General features: G+C 41.6%; 1 protein-coding gene across 1 annotated transcript in view; it reads right to left on the bottom strand.

The window, feature by feature from the left end:
* Positions 1–16,995: 16,995 nt before the first annotated feature.
* The window catches only part of LOC131483359 (zinc finger protein 585B-like), a 759,159-nt gene continuing 748,780 nt past the window's right edge, over positions 16,996–27,374 (bottom strand). Inside the window, exons 8-9 of the mRNA XM_058681293.1 lie at positions 17,228–18,370; positions 16,996–17,146 (exon numbers count right to left, since the gene is read on the bottom strand). Coding sequence (XP_058537276.1) covers positions 16,996–17,146; positions 17,228–18,370 — 1,294 coding nt within the window. The remainder of the gene's footprint in view (positions 17,147–17,227; positions 18,371–27,374) is intronic.

Below are 27,374 nucleotides of genomic sequence, written 5' to 3' on the forward strand. Positions count from 1 at the left end.
CATTGGCTGACATGGTTTACGTTAGAGTCTCCTTTCTCCCAGATATTTGCTGTCATTATATGGCTGGGGCAGTTATTAAATCTGTTCTTTCCTTCTTTCTCTTGGGTGGTCCAGATGTGCTTTAAAGGCCTCAGTGGGCTTAAATCTCCAGGTGGAGCAACACCAGTTGTCCAATACTCCTTTTCAACTGAGGAGTACCCATACTTGCAAGTGCACCAAGACCATGAGCCAGTCGATCCTGCCCCAGTGGAGCCCCACCCTCAGCGCTCACTGAGCTAGCACAACCAGGCTGGCATGTAAAGTATCCAAGCCAGGTAACCTGAGGCCTGCCACACCCCCTACTCCCAGGACTCGCAGACCCAGAACCCATTGCACTGGACAGCCAAGGACCCAAGCCAAGCAACATAAACTGCCACCACACATACAGCCACTGGGGCTCAAAAAATGGGCTCATCACACAACTGTGCCCAAGGGCCCAGACAAGGCTACCAGGGCCCCACTGGATCTCCTGCACCCAGAGATCATGTGTCCAGCACCAACATCCCCCTGACTGCCATGGCTTGCCTCAACTCATTTCACCAGCATGTGTGCAGCCTGGCTCAGTCTAGTCTTCCCCCAATTTCACGTCATGTTGCTGTGTATTGCAACCTATCCAGGAACAACATGCCCCCTGTCTCAGCCCTGATGTGAATTGCCTATTGTTGTGGCCTGATACCGCACTGATATTTCTCCCCATGCTGGTTCTCACATCTGCTAGATGATGTTAGGAAATGACTCACTTGTGCTTATGGTTTCTTTTCTAAGAAATCTTCCTCTGTTCCTATTTCTTCGTGGGTGCTTCCTACGCTTTCCTTTAATAGTTTAATGGTTACTTGGTATAGATTTAGTTCTTTGGTCCATTTATTTGTGTATAATGTGACAGGTATGGAATTTGTTTTCTTATCCTGCAACCTGCTATGCACTTGTCCCATCAGCATTTGTTGAATAGACCAGGATTTTTACCTGGACTGTTTTCAGTTGTCTTGTCAAATATTAGTTGGCCCTACATGTGCTTTCTGGGGTTTCAGTTCTGTTCCACTGATCTTCTCTGTTTCTGTACCAGTACCAGGCTATTTCAATGAACCCTGCTCTGTAGTATGTCTTGAGGTATGGAACTGTGATTCCTCTAGGTTAATTTTTATTCTTCAGGATAGCTTAGACTATTCATCGTCTCATGTGATTCTAGATTAACTTTTGTATCATCTTTTCTGTTTCTGAGAAAAATGTTGTTGGGATTTTGATTGGGATTGAGTTGAATATGTTGATAAGTTTTTGTAATATGATCATTTTGATTATGTTTACTGTGCCAATGAAGGAACATGGTAAGTTTCTCCATGTTCCAAAGTTCTTCTATTTCCTTTTTTAATGGTTTAAGGTTTTCATCAGAGAGTTCTTTTATGTATTTTATAACTTAATTCCTAGGTATTTAAGATTCCTCTCCATTATTTTTAAGGAGACTATAGTTACAATTTCTTTTTTTAAAGATTTTTAAATTTTTTTCTTGGAAAGGTGAGCATATAGAGAGGAGGAGTGACAGAGAGGAAAATGTTCTGTCCAATTGTTCACTTCCCAAGTGGATGCAATGGAGCTGAGCCCACCTGAAACCAGGAGGCAGGAGCTTCCCCGGGGTCTCAGATGCATGAGCAGGGTCCCAAAGCTTTGGGCTGTCCTCAATTTCATTTCAATCGCACAGTCTGGGAGCTGAAAGGAAGCAGGGCTGCCAGCACTGTAATTGGCATCCATATGGGATCCTGGCAAATTCAAGGTGACTACTTTAACCACTATGCTATCGTGCCAGGCCCTGTACTTAAAATTTCTTAGGAATTAAGAATTTTCTGTACTAGTGCCCTTGATTTGTTTTCACTAATTTTGTGTCCTGTTACCATGCCATACTCTCCTATTAGTTTCAGTAGGGTGTTCACTGACTCTTTTGCTTCTCCTGTGTAGAGAATCATGTCATCTGAAAATTGAGGTAATTTCAGTTCCTCATTAGCAATTTGGATTCCTTTAATTGCTTTTTCTTTTTTTTTAAAGATTTATTTATTTTTATTACAAAGTCAGAAATACAGATAGGAGGAGAGACAGAGAGGAAGATCTTCCGTCCAATTTTTCACTCCCCAAGTGAGCCGCAACAGCCGGTGCACGCTGATCCGAAGCCGGGAACCTGGAACCTCTTCCGGGTCTCCCACACTGGTGTAGGGTCCCAAATCATTGGGCCATCCTCGACTGCTTCCCCAGGCCACAAGCAGGGAGCTGGATGGGAAGTGGAGCTGCCGGGATTAGAACTGGTGCCCATATGGTATCCCGGGTGTTCAAGGCAAGGACTTTAGCCACTAGGCCACGCCGCCAGGCCCTAATTGCTACTTCTTGCCTAATAATTCTGGCAAGGACTTCCAATACTATATTGAAATGCAGTGGTGACAGTGGATATTCATATCTAGTTCCAGATTTTAGTGGGAAGGCTTCCAATCTTTCCCCATTGAGAATGCTGTTTGTATTAGGGTTTTTCATAAATTGCTTTGATTGTGTTGTAGAATGTCCCTTCTATGTCTCTCTTGCTTAGGCTTTTCAACATGATGAGATGATCATATGATTTTTATTTTTCATTGCATTAATGCAATGTATCACATTGATTTTTGAGTGGTCAACCTTTGCTGCACACCTGGAATGTATCCCACTTGGTCTGTGAGAATGATCTGCCTGATAAACTGTTGGATCCTGTTGACTAGTATGTTGTTGAGAATTTTTGTCTGTGTCCATCAAGGATTTCGGTCTGTAGTTCATTTTTTCTGTTGTGTCTCTATCTGGCTTCACTATTAAGGTGGTATTGGCTTCAGAAAAAGTTTACAAGAACTGACTCTCTTTCCATTGTTTTGAAAGGTTGGTGGAAGATTGGGGTAATATCCTCTTTAAATGTTTGGTAAAATTCAGCAGTGAAGCCCTCTGGTCCAGGTCATGTCTTGGCTAGGAGGGCTTTAATTACTGATTCAATCTCAGTGCACATTGTAGGTCTATTTAGATTGTTGATTGATTCTTGATTCAATTTTTGTGGACTGTACGTGTTCAAAAATCTATTCATCTCTTCTGCGTCTTCTGATTTGTTTGCATACAGTTGCTTATAATAATTCCTAATACTTCTCTGTAGATTTCACGTATCTGTTATTATATTTCCTTTTTCTTCTCTGATGCTATTGATGCATATTTTTCTCTCTCCCTTTTTTTTTTATTAGTTGGGATAGTGGGGAGTCTGTTTTGTTGAAGTTTCTCAAAGAACCAGCTCTTTTATTCATTGCTGTTATGTACAGTTCTCTTGATCTATACTCGGTTTATTTCCTCCCTCATTTTGATTATTTCCTTTTTCCTAGTAATCTTGAGATTGCTTTGTTGTTGCTTTTCTATTTCCTACAACTGTAAGATTAAGTGATTTACTTGATGCTTTTCTAGTTTCTTAACACAAGCATTGGGATGAACATTGCTCTTTCCATTGCTTTGATTGTGTCCCATAAGTTTTGATATCTTCTGTTGACGCCTTCACTTGTTTCAGGCTTTTTTTTTTTAAATTTCCCCTTTGATTTGCTCTCTAACCCATTGCTTATTTAGTAACATAATTCAATCTCCATGTGTTTGCAAGTTTTCCTCAGCTTTTTAGCTTCTTGGTCTCTTGCCGCACACTATGGTGGTCTGAAAATATGCATGGTATGTTACTGATTTTTAAAATATTGGTAATGCTTGTTTTGTGGCCTATAATATGGTCAATCCTGGAGAAGGTTCCAAGCACTGACAAAAAGCTTATTCTTTTGTATAGAATTAAAGGCTCAGTAGATATCAAATAAGTCCATTTGTTCTAGAGTTTGGGTGAGTTGTGTGTTTTCTTTGCTGAGTTTTGGCTGTTTTTAATCTGCCCATTGATATTAATGTGGTATTAAGGTCACCCTCTATGATTATATTGGAATCTGTTTCTCCCTTTATGTCCATTAATGTTTGTTTCACACAGCCAGATGTCTTGGCATTTGGTGCATATATATTTATTATGGTGACACAGCCAGATGTCTTGGCATTTGATGCATATACATTTATTATGGTGACCTCTTCTTGGTGAATGGATCCTTTGAACATTATGTGGTATCCTTCTTCGTCTCTTTTAATGTTTTTCACATTGATGTCTGCATCATCAGTTACAAGAATGGCTACTCCTGCAAAATTATCATTATCATCTGTTTGGAATATCTTTTTTCATCCTTTCACTTTCAGCTTCCTCTGATCTTTGTTAGTGAGATGTGTCTCCTGTAAGCAGCAGATGGATGGGTTTTATTTTTTGATCCAGTATTGCAATTTATGACGTGTAATTGATGTTTTTAAACCATTTACATTCAATATTCATATGGATAAGTGGCAAACTCCTCCTGCCATTTTAGTAATGTGGTGTCCTTTAGTCTTCTGTTAGCCTTTTAGTGGGATGTTCTCCACTCCTGGCTTTGGTTTTGGTTCTTTTTCTCTTTCACTAAAACATATTTGAATATCAGCTGAAGGGCAGGTTTGGAGGATTTGAATATTTGGGATTTTTCTTTATCGTGGAAGGATTTTATTTCATTTTCAAAGACAAAGGAGACCTTTGTAGGATACGTTATTCTGGGCTGACACTTTTTCCCTTTTAGAATCTGAAATATGTCACTCCATTATCTTCTCGACTATGGTGTTTCCTCTGAGAGGTCATCTGTGAGTTTGACTGGAGTTCCTCTGTAGGTCACTTGATTTTTCTCATGTGCACATCAAAGAATTTTTTTCCTTATGTTCAACTGAGGAGAGCTTGATTATCATGTATCATGGTGATCAATTCTGTTGGGAGTACTGTGCCCCTCCTGCATGCTGTTTCCCAATTCTTTCTCTAGATTCAGGAAGTTTTCATTTATTATTTCAATGAATAATCCTTAAATCCCAACTTCTCTTTCTGCATCTTCTGGAGTTCCCATAATTCTTACGTTGGGCCTGTTAATTGTATTTTTATATCTTCCAACTCATGCTCTACTGTATTTTTAACTTCTGAAATGTCAGCTTTCATTTAATTCATTTCTTCTGTGACAAATTCTTTAAATTCTTTGAACTCTTGTGTTATGTACTTTTCAGTGTTGGTCAGAAGCTGTAAACTAAGTTTCCTGAGTTCTGTGTTCCCCATATGTTCAATGTCTTCCTAAGTTAATTCTGAGTGTGGTAGAGGCTTTTGCTGCTTTACTGGGGAGTCTTCAGTAACATTTATTGTGCCTCTATTTCGTCTTTTAACTTTTCACTTTGTAATCCTGTTTGGTGGATTTTTGCTCCTTAGTTCTGTTTTCTATGATCTATTACTAAGAGATATACAATTCAATTTTTAAGTTCAATCAGTTGGCTTAGGAAGGCACCAACTGTCCCAGATAACTGGCTTGTCTGCAGCACTGATCTTATTAAACACAAGATGGTGCCCAGTGGGCATTGATATCTAAACACACAAGATGGTGCCCAGCAGGGCACTGCCAGGGAACTGGTGCTGTTGGCCTTCTGATTCGGGGACCACACAGATTATGAAGGATGATAAGCTGGTGCTGTCCTCAATGTGGGATGAGCTGAGTGTGACTAGTTGGAAACTTGCCCACTCCAGCGTTTGATCCCTGTGCTGTCAGCTCCAATCTGCCACCAATCTGCCCTGAGGTTTACACAGCTCCCTTGTTGCTTCTTGCTGGGCCAAATTATTAGGTAGGATATGCCAGTTCCAACCTACCTTCACCTCTGGAGCTCCAGGAGCAGACCAAGCTCCCTCCTGACTGCCGCAAAGGCTGGTTCTGTTGCTACCACTGGATCCCAGGGTATTGTGGAAGTCTACATTACAGCTCACCTGTGGCTGGTAGGTTTTCTGTACCCTGTAACACCACTCCACCACTGTTGCCTCTTCCCTGTGTTCAGGGGGTCTTCAGGTACATCCGTATTGACTGCCTGACCCCTATGTTTTTCTGCAATCTGCTCTCTGTTCTTTACCCTGTCCAGTGTTTCTGTCATCTCAAATATGCACGCTTTGTCCTATGTGGCAGATTTATTTGCAATTCCCTAAGCACATTCCATACTGATTTCCACTTAGATCTGTTCTTTTGCACAATGTCTGTTCATTTGTATTGCCCATTGTTTCAAAGTTTATTTATTTATTTATTTATTTATTTATTTATTTATTTATTTATTTACTGTTTCTGGTTTTTTGAAGCTCTTTGTAAATCCTGAGTATTAGTCCCCCATCACTTGTGTAGTGTGCTAAATTTTTATCCAATTCTGTTGGTTACGTCTTCACCAGCAGGTATGCAACCCTATGGGTGCAACAAACCTGCCAGGCATTCCCTGTCCAAGTATGCTCAAACAGCTACTCCACACAGCCCACAGTCTACTCCTGGGCCAAGCGGGCTTAGCCAGTACCCCATGCATCCCCAGCACACACACATCATGCACTTCAGTACCTAGAGGTTACTAGAATGAGCCAAGGGCCAAAGGCATCCACCAATAGCTATTCCAGGACCAAGCTCGACAAGCCAGTGCACTCTGTGCCTGTTGTCCATCTGACATCTGCTCATAGCCAAGATGTCCTGGGCAGTGTCCCTGATCCTACAGAGCAATAGTCATCCACTTCAGGGCCAGACTGAATTAAGCTTGAGGGGAAGATATTCCTCTAACATGCCCAATCCATTGCTGCACTTACCCAGCCAGGGATAGGCTCAGTGAGCCGTCATCAGCTCAGATATTGCCTATGAGAGCCAGCACACTGTCCACCTTCCACCACTTGAAAGTCATTCAAGCTCAGGCAGTGATCTTGCACCTTCATCAGGTATTGTGCTCGCCAGCCAATCCAGGGCTGGATCCCTTCTACTGGTGACCCTGGGCCCAGAGTTTGCATGCCTGGAGTTCCCCACCACACAACTCCCTGTCACCTCACTAGTCCTTCCTGTCAGATTTCCTACATCTATAGCCTGCCTGCAAGCTGTTCTAGGGCCAGGGCATCTGTGTAGCCCCAACACTCACCTCTAACCTGCCCACCCTTTCAGAATTTCCACTGCTCGAGAGCAAGGCAGGTTAGATTTGCAGGGAATTCAAGCAAAACACTGCAGCAACATAATTTGTTGTTCCACAGGGGAGAATTTTCATGTGGACAACTCTAGTATGCAAAGCAGGATTTTTTTTCATCATTATGATTTTTTAAAATTTATTGTATTGTATTGTTGTTGACAATCTTTACATAGTTAATTATGGTTAAAAAAAGATTCAGGAGATATAGGGTGGTGGGTAAGACTATTACGTCCATATTGTTTCCATCATGTATCTGAGGTAAAGGGGGATACTGAGGGAGAAGCCCCACCCGGTTTCCCGCCCACCCCAAGTCCCGGATGTGGGGCATGTTCTGAGATATTTGCTCAAGTGGTTTTAATAGTTCTCCAGTTATGAATCGCTGCCAGTTTCGCTCGATGAGGTCGTCCACTGATTGATATGGTCCATCATAAATTCTCCGTTTGCCCCATATTTCGCTGCCAACATATAACTGAGATGAATGATTGACCTGTTCTGTCTTCTGTCTTTTCTTGGTTAGAGTTCTGAGTCCAGTAGTGTGATTGGGGAGATCTCCAAAGAAACTTTGAAGTATTCCCAGACCAGATTCTTGTATGTTCTAGCAAGCACAGGGCCCGGCACAGTCCATCACCCTGATCAGCTGGTGGTTGCAATTGCGGGGTTGGTTCTGTTTTCAGTCCCGAGTTGTACTGGAACCAATGGGTGTTGCAGTCCAGTCTGGTTCTGCCCTTACATCAACCAGTGGGAGCTGCAGCCTAGACAGGGCGACCCACAATAACCCCCACCAGGCCCACCCCCTACCCTGGTTTGCCAGTATGTGTAGCATAAGACCAGTCTGTCCCCCATCCCATTGGGCTCTTGTACTTGTCAATGGGTATTAAAGCTTAGTTCCATCTAACCAACTCAACCATCTGGCCCTCACGGATGTCGTTGAGTGCCTCTCTGTCTAGCCACCTCAGCCCCCGTCCTAGTTTCCATGGCCTCCCACGGGAGTAGTGACCCAAGAATGGGGAACCCACTTTTTCCCTCCCAGGTCTCTCTCAGTCCCGGTTTATGCACTCTTTAGGTGGTTCTGTGATTTGACTTGACAGAATTAGTCCCCAGTGCCAGCTTCTACCAGCTGATGCTACAGCCAAGCCCAAACATCCCTCACTCACTCTAATTTATGCTTGCACCCACAGGAATAATCAGCCCAGCCTGGCTTTTCCCTGATCTAGGCCACATGCAGCGCACAGGTGTTTCATCCTTGCTTAGTCTGGTCTGTCCCATCCCAGCCCACGCTCTCCATTGGGAGTAGCTGTCCAGTGAGGGGACCAGCCCCTTAATCCCCCTGCCAGTTCAAAGCAGGATTTATTTAAGAATAGGAACCAAAGTGATTCTTGCCTTAGCAGAAGCATGGCACTCCAAAGGAGGAAAGAACAAAGAAAATTGTAGAAATAGTGGTTTTTATGCACCATCTTGGGGAGGTGTTTACATGGGTCCCCCCAAGGGCAAAGAGAAAGAAACTTATTCACAATGGGCAATAATGTATACCACCTCACCCAGAAAAAAGGCTAAGACTTGCAGCTTCCTTCTCCCAATGTTATGGGCTACGCAACCAGTTCAGGTTCACCAGCTTGAAAGCCACACCCCCACTCCATCTAGGCTTTCCCTTCTGCCTACCTGTGGCACTCATCTATCATCACTGGAACTGCGAGGGGGTGGTATTGCATTTTTTTGTAACCACTCCCCTCGCAAGCCTCTAAAAAGACCCATGATAGGGAGACGCTTGCTCTCTTGGTCACATGTTTCTGCGGAGTCTAGATGTTTTCTGCTTTTGTGATTCTGCCTTAATTGCTTGGCTAGGAGCTGTGTGAACTCCTGCCCTGACAGTAGACGTGACAGCCAGCCGGCAGGACACCTGGAAGTTCACATAGGTAGACCTCAGGAAGGAGGCCCCTGGTGTTTGATAAGAGTCATTGCCTTATAGCCAATCAGTTCATATTTTTGAATGCTGCCTGCTTGCAACTTACGAATACAAGCCTGCCAACTTTTATTTTTTAAAAGTTCACAGCTAAAACTGACTAATCATGACTGTATAATTATGTGGAATTGTCCTGAAATATATAAGAACCCTAGGCTCTTTAACCTTGGCCCTTGTTTTGCTTTTTTTCTGCCCTGCTGTTCCTATAGCAACCTTGCCTGGGGAAACTGGCTGGGAATCCTAGGTTAAACTGAATAAACCACCTTTATGCCTTATTGCTGACTTCAGACTCGATGATTTTCTGGGGATCTCAAAAATCTGGCACAACACTCTCATTGCTCTGGCACTCTGACTCTTGGATTCCCCAGAACCTGCTTGTTTTTTGGCTTCCTACAGACAGACTCTGAGAATAGGTAGCCCTTGAGCGTAGCCCTTGTGTGTCTGTATTCCTCACACTGCTCACTCTTGAGCATGACAGTAAAGATATTAATTGTAACGTGCTTTGTATTGCTCACTTGTGCACTTTCAAGAGTTCCAGGAGAGGTGAGGCCTAACACTAGTGGAATGTAGGCAGAGAAGGCAGGGAAATGTGAATGCTTGCAGGCTTTTGAAGTGTATGCATGTTGGTTGCTATGTGTCTCTTAGGATAACTTATATTTCTGGTGAAGCGGGGATATAGGTCTTCAGATTAACAGACAGACTTCAGGGTAATGGATCATTTCTTCATCTCGGGGTTTCCATTCACACTGTATGGTCACATAAACTTGTCATTTGTTAATTTCTAGTGGGCCCTGTTATCACCAAGAGTGGTTAATAGATTCCTTAAAATGACTTTATTTTTAAAACCAGGATTTATTTATTTATTTATTTATTTATTTATTTATTTATTTATCTCTTTATTTATGATACAGTTCCATAGGCTCCTGGAAATTCTCTTATCACAGCCCCAATTCACACCCCCACCTAGTTTCTCTATATGATTACTAAAGTATAGTTCTTCATAGACAGTCATATATCCATCATTGTGGGCATGGATAATGGCAGAGAATCCAGCATCCTATTGTCAAAATATAGTAAGCAGTTCTTTGTCTGGAAGTAGAGATGCATACTACATTGTATCCTCTCTTCTGGATATGTTACTCTCCATTTCACAATTACTGTACATCCCCTCAAATGAAAAGTCATAATACAAAATCAACAACTGGAAGAAAAGTAGTAATTTACAATGCCATGAAGTTAAATGACATGTTACTAGATATGAGTCTCCATTACACAACTACTGTACATCCCCTTAAATGAAAAACCACAAAACCAAATCAGCATCAGGAACAAAAAAGAAATTAACAACAACAAGAAGTTCAATAACATGCTACTAAATGACTAACATGTAGCTGAAGAAATGAAAATCAAGAACTTTCTTGAAGAAAATGATGCTACTCTATGATCTATGAGTCATTGAAGAATTTAATCAGAAGAAAGTGGTTTGAAGGAATGAAACTAACAGAAAATATCAAAACGCATGCAATATAGTTTCTGCTGATTTTTGTTAGTGAAATGTGTCTCTTCTAGACAGCAAATAGATGAGGTTTTTTTTTTTTTTTTTTTTAATAATCCAGTGTACTAATCTATGACATTTGACTGAGCTTAAGCTATTTACATTCAGGGTTAATATGTATGGGTGGTACTTTGGTCCTGTCATTTTAGGAATGGGTTGTTCATTGGTTTAGTCTTCTGTTGTCATTACCCCAGGATGTTCTTCCCATTTGCCTTTGGTTTTGGTAGGTGCTATTCCTCTTCTCTGTGAAGAGAACATCTTGAAGTATCATTTGTAGGGCAGGTTTGCAAGAGGCAAATTCTTTTAGCTTTTCTTTACTGTGGAAGAATTTTATTTCATTTCCAAAGACAAAAGAATATGTTATCCTAGGCCGACAATTTTTTTCTTTTAGAATCTGGAATATGTCACTCCATTCTCTTGTCTGTAGAGTTTCCCATGAGCGATCTCCTATGAGTTTAATTTACATTCCTTTATATCTCAACTAATGTTTTTCACGTGCACATTTAAGGATCTATTCCTTATATTCAGTTGAAGAGAGCTTGATTATCATGTGTCTTGGTGAAGATCTCTTTTGGCCAAGCATTTTGGGAGTTCTGTGGCCCTCCTGGATCTTGCTTCCACTTCTTTCTCCAGAATTGGGAAATTTTTCTTTATTATTTTATTAAATATATTTGTAAAACCAGTTTCTCTGCATCTTCTGGTCTCCCATAACTCTTTTTTTTTAAAATTTTATTTTAAATTCATTAATTACATTGTATTATGTGACACAGTTTCATAGATACTTGGATTCTCCCCACCCCTCCCCAAAACCTCCCACCATGGTGGATTCCTCCACCTTGTTGCATAACCACAGTTCAAGTTCAGTTGAGATTCCCTCATTGCAAGCATATACCAAACATAGAGTCCAGCATCTTATTGTGTAGTCAAGTTCAACGGCTTCTTAGGTATACCCTCTCTGGTCTGACGACAGAGCCAGCAGAGTATCATCCCGATCGATTAAAAGCTCCAACATACCATCAGCAAAAATTTACATCACCATGGTATTGACATAGTAATGAGTAACCAATATGGTAAAAGTAAATGCGAGTTCTTATCCACCTTCTGTGACCATCTCATTGACATTTCCATTTTAGTTTATACACAACATATAACATTCATAACATAACTTGTTGTACATAACATCGTGTCATCTTAAATTAAGGCAAACATGTGGTATTTAACCTTTTGGGATTGGCTCATTTCCCTTAGCAGGATGGTTTCCAGTTTGGCCCATTTGGCCACAAAGAACTGCATTTTGTTTTTTTAATAGCTGAGTAGTATTCCATGGAGTAGATGAACCATAGCTTTCTTATCCAATCCTCTGTTGATGGGCATTTTGGTTGCTTCCATGTTTTGGCAATTACTGATTGTGCTGCTATGAACATAGGAGTGCATGTTGGTTTCTCATAAAACAAGTGTTCTGGATATATTCCTAGGAGTGCTATTGCCGGGTCATACGATATGTTGTATTTGAGTTGTTTGAATGTTCTCCATACTGATTTCCATAGAGGCTGTACCAGCCTGCAACCCCACCAGCAGTGGAGTAGGGTTCCCTTTTCCCCGCAACCTCGCCAGCAAGTGTTGTTGGTGCTTTTATTCATGTGGGCCAGTCTTACTGGCGTTAGGTGGTACCTCATTGATGTTTTAATTTGGATTTCCCTTATTGCCAGGGAACTTGAGCATTTTTTCATGTTTGTTTGCCATTTGGGTTTGTTCCTTTGTGAAGTGTTTGCCCATTTCCCGTGCCCATTTCTTGAGTGGCTTGTTTGTTTTGACATTTTGGTTGTTTTGTAGCTCTTTGTATATTCTGGAGATTAGCCCTCTATCACCTAGTCGTGTGCGAAGATCTTCTCCCATTCTGTGGGTTGCCTTTTTACTTTGTTGATTGCTTCTCTAGCTGTACAGAAGCTTCTTAGTTTGATGAGGTCCCAATTGTTTATTTTGGTCTTGATTTCTACTGCTTTTGGAGTCTTTTTTAGGAAGTGAGGGCCTACCCCTAAGTGTTCCAGTGTGTTTCCAACATTTTCTTCCAAAAGTTTGAAGGTTTCTGGATGTAGGCTTAAATCTTTTATCCATTTGGATTTGATCTTAGTATATGGTGAGAGATGTGGGTCTATCTTTTCGTTTCTACAGGCTATCAACCAGTTGTGCCAACAGCATTTATTGAACAGACCTTCCCATTTGCCGAGGTTGTCGTTTGTCTTTTTGTCAAAGATTATTTGGCTGTATTTGTGTGGGTTCCCATCTGGTGTTTCTATTCTGCTCCATTGATCTTCTTCTCTATTTTTTTGCCAGTACCAGGCTGTTTTGATAACCACTGCCCTATAGTATGTCCAGAGGTCTGGGACTTTGATTCCCCCTGCTAAGTCTGTAAGTAGTTGCTTCACGAAGCTAGGCGCATTGGAATTAGGTGCATATATGTTCACGATTGTAGTTACTTCTTGATGGATCAGTCCCTTCACCAATATATAATGTCCTTCTCTGTCCTTTTTGATGTCTGTCAGCTTGACGTCTAGGTCATCTGAGATTAGAACAGCTACGCCAGCCTTTTTTTCTCGTCCATTGGCATGAAATGTCTTTTTCCATCCTTTCACTTTAAATTTCTTACAGGATTTTCTGGTTAGATGTGTCTCTTGTAAGCAACATGTAGTTGCGTGCTATTTGATGATCCATTCCGTTAATCTATGCCTTTTGATTGGTGAGTTTAAGCCATTTGTGTTTAGAGATAATATTGAGAGGAACTGGTTTTGGGCTGCCATGAGTGTAAGTGTGCAAGTGTGTATTTGCGACTATTAGAGTTTTTGATTAGTTGACTTTTCTTGTATGGATTTTAGTGGGGAGGTCTTCCCATTTGCCATCTTTGATTTTGGTTTATATTTTTTTCTTTCTGGGTTTAGCATAAACTGAGCTCAGAGTGAATTTATTTCTGACTCAGTGAACTGCATCTATGTGGCATTCTACAGGTTCCACCCAATACAGGTCTGGGTAGCCCTTAGACCTGTTGGCCAGCAAAATAAGAACTCTAGTACTGGTACATCAGGTGCCATTATGTACACCATGGCAAACACTTTAAGACTGAAGGGACAACAGTGAACTGCGCATGTGCTGATCTCACCAGAACTATGTTCCACGGATTGCACTGGTCCCTCAGGAAAATATACTCACTGTGGCATCGTATGGGTCCAAATAGGTCTGTATGGCACCCAGACCTAACAGCCAACAGGTTCCAGCAAGATCAGCACCGACAACAACCACCTTGCAATATGGGACACCTGGTGTCTCTCTAATCCTGCGACCTCCTCCAACTGAAAGTGGGAGAAAGGTTGCAGACACAACGGTTCAACCTCAGCACAATATCACAGAAGGTGGAGAGTGGTGAGCCAGAAGTTGGGGCTACGGGAGTTCTTTGTGGAAATCTAACATAAGAACCCAGACCTGGAATTGTTGGAGTGTCACAATTGGCTGCAAGCAAAGAGTTGTGCATCAACTGAAATAAATAAAATCAAAGTGCAGACCTGTGGGTGATGCAGCTTAGAAACCTACCCCAGGGAGAAGACTCTGCTAATCAGAAGTACAATGACCAAGAGTGAAAGAAGAGGCAACGACACAATGAATATTAGTAAAAACTCCCCTGCAAAGGATCAAAACCCTATACCAACCTCAGAGTTAGATGAGGAAGACATTGAGAAAATGGGGGACACAGAATTCAGAAAACTCATTTTAAAGCTTCTGATCAACAATGAGAAGTACATACAATAGTTCAAACAATTTAAGGAAGCACTAAAGCAAATCAAGGCTAATATATTAGAAATTAAGAACACAGTAGAGCAAATTAAAAGCACAGTAGAGAGTCTCCAATATAGAATGAAGCAAGCAGAAGAAAGAATCTCAGAATTGGAAGATATTTCCTGTCACCAGGGGAAAGCAATGAGGTGGTCACATTATGTGGTTAAGAACTCGCATTTATTTTAACATATTGGTTACTCATTACTATGTCAATTAAATCCATAATGATGTAAATTTTGCTGATGGTATGTTGGAGCTTTTAATTGATCAGGATGATACTCTGCTGGCTGTGTCTTCAAACCAGAGAGGGTCTATCTAAGAAGCCGTTGAACTTGACTAGACAATAAGATGCTGGACTCTATGTTTGGTATATGCTTGCAATGAGGGAATCTCAACTGAACTTGAACTGTGGTAATGCAACAAGGTGGAGAATCCACCATGGTGGGAGGGTTTGGGGAGGGGTGGGGAGAATCCCAGTACCTATGAAAGTATGTCACATTATACAATGTAATAAAGAAAGAAAAAAAAAGAAAAAATGTGTCTCTTACCCTCAGTGCTCATCATTGTTGGTCTTAATAGGGCCTTGACTCTAAATATTAAGTAGCAGAAGTGCTCCAAGCTTGTCACACATGAGATGCAAGTCAATGGGCTTCACATTTCCCTCAAAACTAGTCAGGGGACCCACTCCTAAGTATTTTTTGTTTGTTTTTTTGGTTTTAAAAAGCAGAATCAGTGTGAGAACTACAGAAGCAGGGAAATATCTTCAATTCACTGGTTGATATGCTTCAATGGCTCAATTGCAGTAGCTGAGCTGCTGTAAAACCAGAAGACAAGAGCAAAACCATGGTGGATTGGTTAGGATCTCAGACAGCTTATCTACTATGTTAACAATGCTGGTCCTGGTGCTCACTCTTATAATTGAAAGACTTCAGGCACAGGCCAACATCTTAGCTCATACAATGGCAAGAAACTTACTGTGAGAAGCCGTGATACATGAAATCAGTGGAAATCGGAGCAGAAGTTGTGGCAGCTGACACATAAACTCCACCTGAAAGAGGAACTCCAAGAGTCTGATGTCAGACAATTCTTTTGTCTCTGAGATATGCCTCCTAGAGTCTTGGCTGTTTTTGACCAGCAGTCCCTAAGATTCCTGAGTGCCATGACAATGGTGTAGGTTGGTTGCAGAACCACCAGAGAAAAACTGGTGAGGGATGTTCATTAATTGGGAAGATCATACAAGCATATATACAGTGGAGGGGGAAGGCAGAAGGGTGGTCTCAACAGTACTCCCACCCTACACTGTTATTGTAACTGGTCAGTAGGCATGCTTATCTCGCTAGACACTCTAATCAAGTCACCAGTTACATTCTGTAAGCAGGGTTGGAAGCTTAGTGCTTTAGCCCATTTGCTGGCAGACCAAGATAAGCTAGCACCTGGGCTGGAATCTATACATTTGGGCATGATCATTATGTGTGACTGGTAAACAGGATGAAGGTTGCACTTAACTACTTTGAGTTGCTTATCAGGGAAATTCTAGCACAGCTTTGCCTCGGGGACAGAGAAATTGGGATACAGCCTACTACTCTGGATGTATGCTGAGTGAACAGGCCAAGATGGAGTCTCTATTAGCTGAGACCACAGCCAGGACTTTGCCTCAGAGACACAATGTGCCATGTGCCTATGGTGTCCCATATGAGATAAGCAGGCAGAGATGCAGGAGTGATTTCCCATACTTATTATTCAAGGAGAGACAGTGGCCAAATAGGATCTACATTTAGTCAGATATAACAGGAAAATCTTGCCTCTGGAAAAGATCCATCCTTCAAATCTGGGTGCTTATCATTACAAATTCAACGTGCATAATTTAATATCTACAGTTCCAGTATAATTCTGAAATAGGATGAGAAATTTTGCGATTATGGAAAAGATAAATGTGTAAATGACAAAGATAGAATTTGAAACAGGTGTTACATACTGAGCATTTATTATCAGCATTTAATCTGAAAACAGCATTCACATTTACTACCTCACAACAAAGGGAGATCACATACAAATTGCATCTTAATTATTTTAGCAACAAATAACCTCTCTTCTGAAATAAAATGATACTCCTCATGCTTATTATTTAACACTTGCTGAGACTTTCAAAGTATGTTTCTACATCCATTGCCTTTTTACAATGTTTTGCATTTGCACTATTGCTAATGGCAATTTTTCATTCACCTTGGAACCTTCCACACGCCATAACAGGTTTATGGTGCCTAGTCTTTTGGTTGACATGCTGTTGTAGTTCTGAGGTCTGTGACTCTGCTAACAATTGACTTCAGAAACATGATTTATCAGTCATTGCTGTGTGTTTGCTCATTTCTGTGAATATGCTACTTATTGAAGCATGTATGCTTTTCACTGTGCTGAAAAGGTTTGTGCATGAATTTTAACACACATGTTACACATTTCTGCTTTCTCACGTGAATTCAGATGTTTAGCCAAACTTGACAGCTTGCGACAGGATTTTCCACTCATTATATTCATGTGGTTCTTATCCTGTATGGATACTCTGACGTCGAATGAAACCTGTCTGGTAAGTAAAGGCTTGAAGATACACACAATATTCATAATGTTTCTCTCCTGTGTGGACTCTCTGATGCCTGATGAGTTGTGCCACATTAGAAAAGCCTTTTCCACACGCACTACAATCATGTTTTTTCTCCAGTGTAGATTATCTGATGTCTAATGAGGTGTGGCTACAAGGAAAGACTTTTCCACACTACATACATTCAAAAGGTTTTTCCCCTGTGTGAATTCTCTGATGAGTAATGAGGTCTGACTTACAAATAAAAGCTTTTCCACACTCACTACATTCATAAGGTTTTTCCCCAGTGTGGTTTCTCTGATGTCTAATGAGGTGTGGCTTACGAATAAAAGCTTTTCCACACTCACTACATTCATGAGGTTTTTCCCCAGTGTGGATTTTCTGATGTATGATCATGCTTGACTTATGAAGAAAAGCTTTTCCACACTCACTACATTTATACTGTTTCTCTCCAGTGTGAGTTCTCTGATGAGTAATGAGGTCTGACTTACAAATAAAAGCTTTTCCACACTCACTACATTCATAAGGTTTTTCCCCAGTGTGGTTTCTCTGATGTCTAATGAGGTGTGGCTTACGAATAAAAGCTTTTCCACACTCACTACATTCATGAGGTTTTTCCCCAGTGTGGATTTTCTGATGTATGATCATGCTTGACTTATGAAGAAAAGCTTTTCCACACTCACTACATTTATACTGTTTCTCTCCAGTGTGAGTTCTCTGATGAGTAGTGAGGTTTGACTTCTGATTAAAAGCTTTTCCACATTCACTACATTCAAAAGGTTTTTCACCTGTGTGTATTCTTTGATGTGATCTAATGCTTGACTTATGAACAAAAGCTTTTCCACACTCCCTGCATTCAAAAGGTTTTTCCCCAGTGTGGATTCTCTGATGTATGATCATGCTTGACTTATGAAGAAAAGATTTTCCACACTCACTACATTCATAAGGTTTTTCCCCAGTGTGGATTCTCTGATGAGTAATGAGCTGTGAATTACAAATAAAAGCTTTTCTACACTCGCTACATTCATAAGGTTTTTCCCTTGTGTGTATTCTCTGATGAGTAATGAGGTTTGACTTACGAATAAAAGTTTTTCCACACTCACTACATTCATAAGGTTTTTCCCCAGTGTGGATTGTCTGGTGGCTAATGAGGAGTGACTCATGAATAAAAGTTTTTCCACACTCACTACATTCATAAGGTTTTTCCCCAGTGTGAATTCTCTGATGAGTAATGAGCTGTGTCTTACGAATAAAAGCTTTTCCACACTCACTACATTCATAAGGATTTTCCCCAGTGTGGATTCTCTGATGTATGGTCATGCTTGACTTATGAAGATAACCTTTTCCACACTCACTACATTGATGACGTTTTTCCCCAGTGTGCATTCTGTGACATGTGTTCATGTTTGACTTACGAGAAAAACCTTTTCCACACTCCCTGCATTCATCAAATTTCTCCTCTGTGTGGACCCTCTCATGTATGATTAGGCTTGACTTACAATGAAACTCTTTTCCACACTCCTTACATTGATAAGATTCTTTCCTTGTGTTGAGTCTCTGTTGACCAATTAGAGATGATTGCCAGTGAAAGCCTTTTGTGTGCTCATTGCATTCATACTGATTCTCTGCACTTCGAATGATCTGATCTCTAATGAGTTCTGACTTCTGGTATATGTTTTCTTTACATTCGTTGGACACATACAAATATTCTCCTGTGTCAGTTCTCTGTTTGGTGGTAAGGCAAGATTTATAGTAGCCAACATGAATTGCTTCTCCCACACTGACAGCTTGCTGATTACATGGATCTTTGGAATAAATTTGCTCACACATAAGTATTATCTTCTTTCCGCTGAAAGTTTTGTCATTTCCATTGTGTTCAAAGGACTGCTGACAAATCTGGATCTTGTCAAACTGACTGAAAATTTCATCACTCTCAAGGTTGTTCTCCAGGACATTAGAGGCATGCCTCTTTTCAAATGGTATTTCATCAGGCTTCCTGTGGGAAAAGCAATTTAAAAGAAACTATGATATCATTTTCTCTGCATTGAAAAATCACCAGATCTTTGAGCCCCTCCAGGGAGTTGTTTCCCCCTTGCCTCTTCCAAGTTCAACTGGTAAATTAACTGTAAAAATTTGGTCTACATCTGGTTTTCATTATCTTTTAATACACTATGTTAAGGGAAAGAATCACTGAGCTTTCCTGGTAACATTTGGTTCAGTGGAAAATATGGGACTTGAGAAAGAATTTTGGCTCTTTTACAAGAATTATTAGGCTAAACAGAGCAAAGGGAAGACTCCACAAGTTTTGTACTAAACCTCTGGAAATGATCCTTGGCACTTCATGCCTCTGCACAAAGAGGAATACAACCACACACCCACATAATCCCCAGCCACTGCCTAGCTCCAGCTCAACCTCCAGATGCATTGTAGTTGGATAGGCTTCAGCAAACAGCAACATGAAGTGGAACTGGGGTAAGACTAGAATGAGCCAGGCTGCAATATATGCTGGTGGAAAATGAGTGGAGACAAGGAGCTCAGGAGGATGATGGTGGTGGACACATGATCCCTGGGTGCAGGAGATCCAGTGGGGACCTCATAGCCTTGTCTGGACCCTTTGGCACAGCTGTGTGATGAGCCCCAGTGGCTGTATGTGTGGCGGTTTATGTTGCTTGGTGTGTGTCCTTGGCTGGCCAGTGCAATGGGTTCTGGGTCTGTGAGTTCTGGGAGTAGAGGGTGTGGCAGGCCTCAGGTCACCTGGCTTGGATACTTTACATGCCTGCATGGTGGTGCTAGGTGCTAGCTCAGTGAGCGCTGAGGGTGGGGCTCCACTGGGGCAGGATTGACTGGCTCAAGGTCTTGTTGCACTTGCAAGAACTGGTAATCCTCAGTTGAAAAGGAGTATTGGACAATTGGCACAGCTCCATCTGGAGATGGAAGCCCACTGAGGCCTGGAAAGCACATCTGGACCATCCAAGAGAAAGGAGAGGGAAGAGATTGAATAACTACCCCAGCCATATGATGACATCAAATATCTGGGAGAAAGGAGACACTAAGGTCAACCATGTCAGCCAATGAACATTGAAAAGGTTCCCTCTTGCTTGAATTGTTGAGATGGACATCATCTCAGAAGTATAAGTATCACCTGGACAGAAACCTTGGAGGGTGTGCCACATTGACATCCTGGTTTGGTATCAGGGGTCCAGTGCCAATCCTTAAGTATTAGGATGGTTGGGAGGCTTGGTATAGCTCCTCTGAATATCATTTAACCCTGATCCAAAACAGGAAGGAAAAATAGAAAATTTGGAAATGATCACATCAATTTCTCCATAATTCTCTAAATGCATGCACACACACACACATTGAGTGCAATTAAATAACACACACACACACACACAGAGAAACCCAACTCATGAAAAAAAAATGATTAGGTCGCACACTCTCAGTCCCACCCACCTCTTGATGTTGGAGGTGGGTAGAGCCTAGGCCTGCCTTGTTCCGAAGGTATCCACTCCCAGTGTACTCAGCAGGAAGGGCAAAGCCTCTTGAGTCCAGGCAGGCCAAGGCCCAGCTCATCAAATGGTCATAGTGGCTGAACCTAGGATCACAAGCATGGACTCCAATCTGGCTCGGGTCCTCCCAGGAACAGCAAGTGTACGTGAGAATAGAGAAAATACGTAGATTTCTACTAAATACCAGTTGCTCACATTCAGGATGTGGATACAGAAACTGGATCTCAAAGTCATTTTTTAAATCTATCTTTTTTGAGACAGAGAAGTCTTATTTGCAAAGTGATCATGTGAGCAGGGCAAGAGGAGGAAAGAGGAAAGCACTTCTCAAGAGAAAACTAGGTTGTGGTGTGCTTCTTAAAATTGGAGACACCATTTAGTAACTTGAATGTTGTCCCAACCATTGGTTGCTGAAGCAGGATGTATAACTGGAAAAAAGGACCCACTCCTCTGTTTTCTTCCAGTTCCTGTGAATCCCATCCTTCTACCCTATTCCACACTTCTACGTTTCTATACTAGTTAAAGAAAATAATCACTGAGCTTTTCTGGTAACATTTGGTTCTGTACACAACATAGGACTTTAAAAAGACTTCTGGCTCTTATACAAGAGCTGTATGGCTGGACTTAGCAAAGAGAAGAGTCCACAAGGTTTGTAGTAAGCTTGTGGAAATGACACTTGGCATCCCGTGCCTCTGCACAAACATAAACACATCCAACCACACACGTAATCCCCAGTCACTGCTTACCTCCAGCTAATCCTCCAGATTGATTGTGCTTTTGGGAGATAGGTGGTGGAGATAGGAAGTATGAAAGGTTAGGACTTTAAAGTCTCTAATCACCAACTGCCTTTTTCACATTTGCTACCATGTCAATTTTCATTTTAGAAGCAAATCTCTGGGTCTTCATATTTTAAAAACTGTTGGATTGACAGTATCCAGAAGAGGCCAATTTTCTTCATGACTTGATACTCTCTAAATGGATCCTAAATCCCAACTACCTGACATGGGACTAAAACTCTGGCCTCCTTTTTCTTTTTTATGTTTTTTTTATTCATTGTATTATGTGACATATTTTCATAGGTACTAGAATTCTCCCCACCCCTCCTCAAACCCTGCCCCAATGGTGGATTCCTCCACCATGGGATTAAGGGGCTGGTCCCCTCACTGGACAGCTACTCCCAATGGAGAGCGTGGGCTGGGATGGGACAGACCAGACTAAGCAAGGATGAAACACCTGTGCGCTGCATGTGGCCTAGATCAGGGAAAAGCCAGGCTGGGCTGATTATTCCTGTGGGTGCAAGCATAAATTAGAGTGGGTGAGGGTTGTTTGGGCTTGGCTGCAGCATCAGCTGGCACTGGGGACTAATTCTGTCAAGTCAAATCACAGAACCACCCAAAGAGTGCATAAACCGGGATTGAGAGAGACCTGGGAGGGAAATATTGGGTTCCCCATTCTTGGGTCACTACTCCCGTGGGAGGCCATGGAAACTAGGACGGGGGCTGAGGTGTCTACAGAGAGGCACTCAACAACATCCTTGAGGGCTGGATGGCTGAGTTGGTTAGATGGAACTAAGCTTTAATACCCATTGATAAGTACAAGAGCCAAATGGGATGGGGACAAACTGGTCTACTGCTACACATACTGGCAAATCAGGGTAGGGGGCAGGCCAGGTGAGCGTTATTGTGGGTCGCCCTGTCTAGGCTGCAGCTCCCACTGGTTGATGTAAGGGCCGAGCATGTGCTGGGCAGAACCAGACTGGACTGCAACACCCACTGGTTCCAGTGGAAGTCGGGACTGAAAACAGAACCAACCCAGCAATTGCAACTACGAGCTGATTGGAGTGATGGACTGTGCCGGGCCCTGTGCTTGCTAGAACAAAGAAGAATCTGGTCTGGGAATACCTCAAAGTTTCTTTGGAGAGCTCCCCAATCACACTACTGGACTCAAAACTCTAACCAGAAAAGACAGAAGACAGAACAGGTCAATCATTCATCTCAGTTATATGTTGGCAGTGAAATATGGGGCAAAGGGAGAATTTATGATGGACCCTATCAATCAGTGGATGACCTCATTGAGCAAAACTGGCAGCGATTCATAACTGGAGAACTATTAAAACCACTTGAGCAAATATCTCAGAGCATGCCCCACATCCGGGACTTGAGGTGGTCAGAAAATCCGGTGGGGCTTCTCCCTCAATATCCCCCTTTACCTCAGATGCATGATGGAAACAATATGGACATAATAGTATTACCCACAAAAATAAAAAAATCAATGTGAGCTTGGAAGATGATGTTTGTGATAACGTCTTACCAAAAGGCCTTTTACTATTTCTGCTCTCTTGGCTGCCCCACTCATCATATGAAAATTGAGGGTGTTAGGTCCCTACATGTAGCAGGAACCTATGCTTAGGGTTGTCCTCCCACATTGACCATATCATAGTCAAGGATGTGAATTCCCTAGATGCAGTGGAAATCTATTCTTTCCCTCTTTCACTAATCTTTATGTCCCTCCTTCTCTGATATACTTCCTCCCTTAACTGATTCAAGACTAAGTTGTAGAATCAGGAATGTAATAGGAATGTGTAATAGATTGACATGTACCATCTATTGGGAACTTCTTGACCACAGGATTGGGTCGGCTGGTATCCTGCCTCAAGGGGAAACAATTGGCAGAACTATCCTTAGGAATGCCCCCTTTTACCAGGTGTGAAAAGAATTGGTGAAGGCTTCTGTATAAAATAAAGAGGACAGTTTTTAAAATTGTCTGTTATGATCCTGAAGCTGCAGGGGTCCGTTTATTTTCTATGCCTACTCCAAGCACTCTTCTCAAGTTCTGAGCTTCACATGAGCTGGACTCTGGCAACGGGCAGAAAACTGAATGTTAAGTGGGGCTGCCAGGGCACAAACAAGTGTCCATATATGTCCCAGTGCATGCAAGGTGAGGGACAGCCAATAGGCTACCATGCCGTGCCCTTGGGTTTCATCTATAGAAATGACTTATGTGGGCCTTTGGATGACCCCCTGTACATTTCATACATGAGTTCAGAAAAAGCCAGTTTCTCCAACTTTGTCACTCATGTGGCTGCCTAACTCTGAGAGCTGAACAGCCATGGAATGGTTGGTGTAGATTTGAAGCTGTGAAGTAGCAGCTATTTCCTTGCTGGTTGAGAGACAACCAATACAATGGGAAGTGTCTTACTCACAGGTTCCTGTCCAGACAAGGAATGCTCAGGGCACACTTAGAAATCTAAGACCCCCGAACTGAGGCATATATGAGCTATATGTGGGTATTGACGAGCCATGGCTGGGCTGAAACTTCCAACAGCAGGAACAAGAATGTGTTGAAGACCAGTTAAGAAAGGCCGCTGCTCCTGCTGGGGCAAGAGATTAAATGAGTGGTGCTGGCCCATGGACCTGCTGGTATGCATGAAACCTGAACCAGGGGGGTCTGATGGAGGAACCTGAACAGTTCCTCTGACAGGACACTGACTTTACAAATAAACACAGGAAGCATGGAGGTAAACAACACAGAGGGGCTATGGGAAGTGTCCCACTTACATACATTTCGCTCGGGTTGGGGCGGACCAGGCTGACAGCTCGCGTCATCCACTGGCAAGTCTGAGTGCTGAAGCTGGGTGGGGGTCTGGCCAGGTTCGGTTGTGATAGAAATAGTACACAACACAAAATGCCAGGGCGAAACTGCCTGTGCCTGTTAGGAACGCAGCACCCAACCAGCACACCTCCCACTGGTTTAGGTGAGAGCCGAGTGTGTGATGGGCAGAACCAGGATGGACTGCAATACTCATTGGTTCCAGTGGAGGTTGGGGCTGGAATAGAACCAGCCCAGCAGTTGCAACCACCAGCTTATCGGGGTTATGGACTATGGCGGGCACTGTGCTTACTAGCACATGTAGGAACCTGGTCTGGGAACACCTCAAACTTCCTTTGGGGAATCCCTTCATCAAAATGGAGGAATTAGAACATTAATCAAGAAAAGATGGAAGATGTAGTAGATCAATCAACCACCTTAGCTATATGTTGGCAGTGAAATACTGGAAAAGGGGAGACTCTATGATGGACTATGTCAATCAGTGGACTCTGCACCAGCCTCATTGTACCTGGATTGTGGATGATGGTAGGTTGGAGCTTCTAATTGAACAGGTTGACGCTCTGCTGGCTCTGCCTTTGGACCAGAGAGGGCCTCCCTAAGAACCTTCTAAAAAATTTTGCTGTCTCCATTCAAGAGGCACACCATCTCCAGGCTCTCTCCCAGGAAATGCTATTTGATTCCCTCTGCTTTTTACATTCACCTGGTCACTGCAAATAAAACTTCTGTCTCCAAATGAAAAAAAAAAGTAGAAAGAAAGAAAGAAATCCTATTTATCAAGTCTCATTTTTATACAATTTCCCTTTCATATTGTGCTGCAATTATGGCCAGAGCTAATGCTAAGCATCTTTGTGGCAATACAGCTCTCTTTTCAGTTATTCTATAATTTTTGTAATTAAAACTTGCCTGAAGATTATTTCTTGACCTTTCTGATTAGCTCCAAACAGCTCATTCTTTCCATGGGAATCTGAAATAAGGAAAAGAGTAACCACACCTATGAATCACATCTAAATGTTTCTTTTCAAATGTTCCAGTAAAGCCAATGAGATTTGTTGCCAATCTAGATACAGCACATTTGAATATTAGTGAAATGTGGATATTTATGAGCATTTTTAAATAGGCATTACATCTCATCTATTAATGCCTTAATATAATACGCAGTTTTTAAAATTAAAATTTCAATTATGTGAGATTGCATATTTAACTTAAAGCAGGATATGACAGAAAATATGGTATAAAAATTCAAAATAAGGCGTGGGGTACCTTACATCCCATCTCATCACTAGTTTTTCTTTTCCTGACTACACTGCTTCAAACACAACTTTCTGAAAATGTATCTTGGGAGGTGGCAGATGTGATTCAAGTGTTTGGATCATGAAAAGACCCATATATACTTCTAGATTTATGGTGAAAGGCTGGCAAATTGCTAGAATAAACCTGTACGTGGAGACTAGAATGCCTGTGTCTCACCAGCTGTCCTTTTGAAAGAAACTCAAAGTAAAACTCAAATATAATTCCAGTCAACATTTACTGAGCTATGTATCAATTCCCATGCCAATTATGTGCTGATCTACCTGGAAGTCTCTCTTTCACAGATTTCTCCACTGTCCATGGTGCTGATCCTTCCTCCAACTTGAAGATCACATCAGGCTTTGTCATGGAGTACCCTGTTCATGGAGAATGATGCAGATTTTACGAAATCACCATTAGTCCTACCAATTACTACACCTTATAAACTCTTCTTTCATTAGCAAACTATACAGAAGTGTTCTGCTTAGGCATGACAGAGTTTCACTCACCCAATGACAGCAGATTGTTATAGGTCTCAAGCATCACCTCCCTGTACAGGGTCCTCTGCGTATTGTCCATTGTCTGCCATTCTTCCTGGGTAAAGTCCACAGCCACATCTTCAAAGGACACCAACACCTGTAACAGCACATGTCTCCTCAGTTTTGCATTATTAAATAGAAACAGTGACCGTGCATTCTTTGTATACTAAATTTGCAACATCTATGGACGCAGTTTAATTTATAATTTATACAGCATCATAGAATAACAGTTAAATGAAAGTATCTTGTGCTGTATTACTTTTGCAATTCTAATATTACAACAGAATATTCCTTATTCTATTAAAGGTTGTGTTCTCTAAAGATTCTCATTCTAACGAACTGTTGAAGACATTGTTAGAATAGCTCTCCAAGTGGAAGATATCACTCTGTTATTGCCACTCTGATTTTCAAATAAATTAACATAAGCAATCATATTGACACTGAGCCAAAATATTAACTCAGCATTTATGATACTAAGCTGAGTTTAATTCTTCTGTGTGTGTTCAATTTGCATCTTCTAGGAATGCAGCTTAATTTACAATCTATATGGCAAATAAGGTAAAAGCAAAATAAAACATTTTGTCCCGTATTATGTTTGCAATTCTAAAGCTACAATTCCATTATTATCCTGTATCAGATTGTTTTCTATAATGAGCATAAAATTAGTTCATTGTGCAATCTTTAGATACACATGAGCTAAATAACATGCTAGATTAGGTAATTAAGATAAATGCTTAATATTGCACAAGATAATGAGATTTTTGAATAGCTTACTAATGATATCCTCAAACATACTGAGATACTTAAAAATATTATAAAGCGATAATAAAATTCAATTTTCTTATTTTCTTATTTTCAATTTTTCTTCTGTCAATTTGTTGGTATCAGCTAGTCATAGCCTGCCAGTTGAACAGAAGATATACATATAAGACAAATGCCATGCTGTAACAAACCTAATCATTTTTTTTTTTTTAATGTTTTGGAAGCTCTTTAGCATTAAGTAGTTATCTGGGTTTTTCTTTTTCTTTTTTGTTATTAAACCCTTTGATATGGTCAAAGGATTGTTTTTTTGTGTGTAAGATTTATTTATTTTATTACATTGAGATATACAGAGAGGAGGAGAGAGAGGAAATCTTCCATCCAATGATTCACTCCCCAAGTGAGTGCAACAGCTGGTGCACGCCGAACTGAAGCTGGGAACCTGGAACCTCTTCTGAGTCTCCCACGTGGGTGCAGGGTCCCAATGCATTGGACCATCCAGCTCCCTGCTTTCCCAGGCCACAAGCAGGGAGCTGGATGGGAAGTGGAGCTACCAGGATTAGAACCGGTGCCCATATGGGATCCCAGGGTGTTCAAGGCAAGGACATTTTCTGCTAGGCCACAA

Source organism: Ochotona princeps, chromosome 25, assembly GCF_030435755.1.
Source record: "Ochotona princeps isolate mOchPri1 chromosome 25, mOchPri1.hap1, whole genome shotgun sequence".
Lineage (NCBI taxonomy): Eukaryota > Metazoa > Chordata > Mammalia > Lagomorpha > Ochotonidae > Ochotona > Ochotona princeps.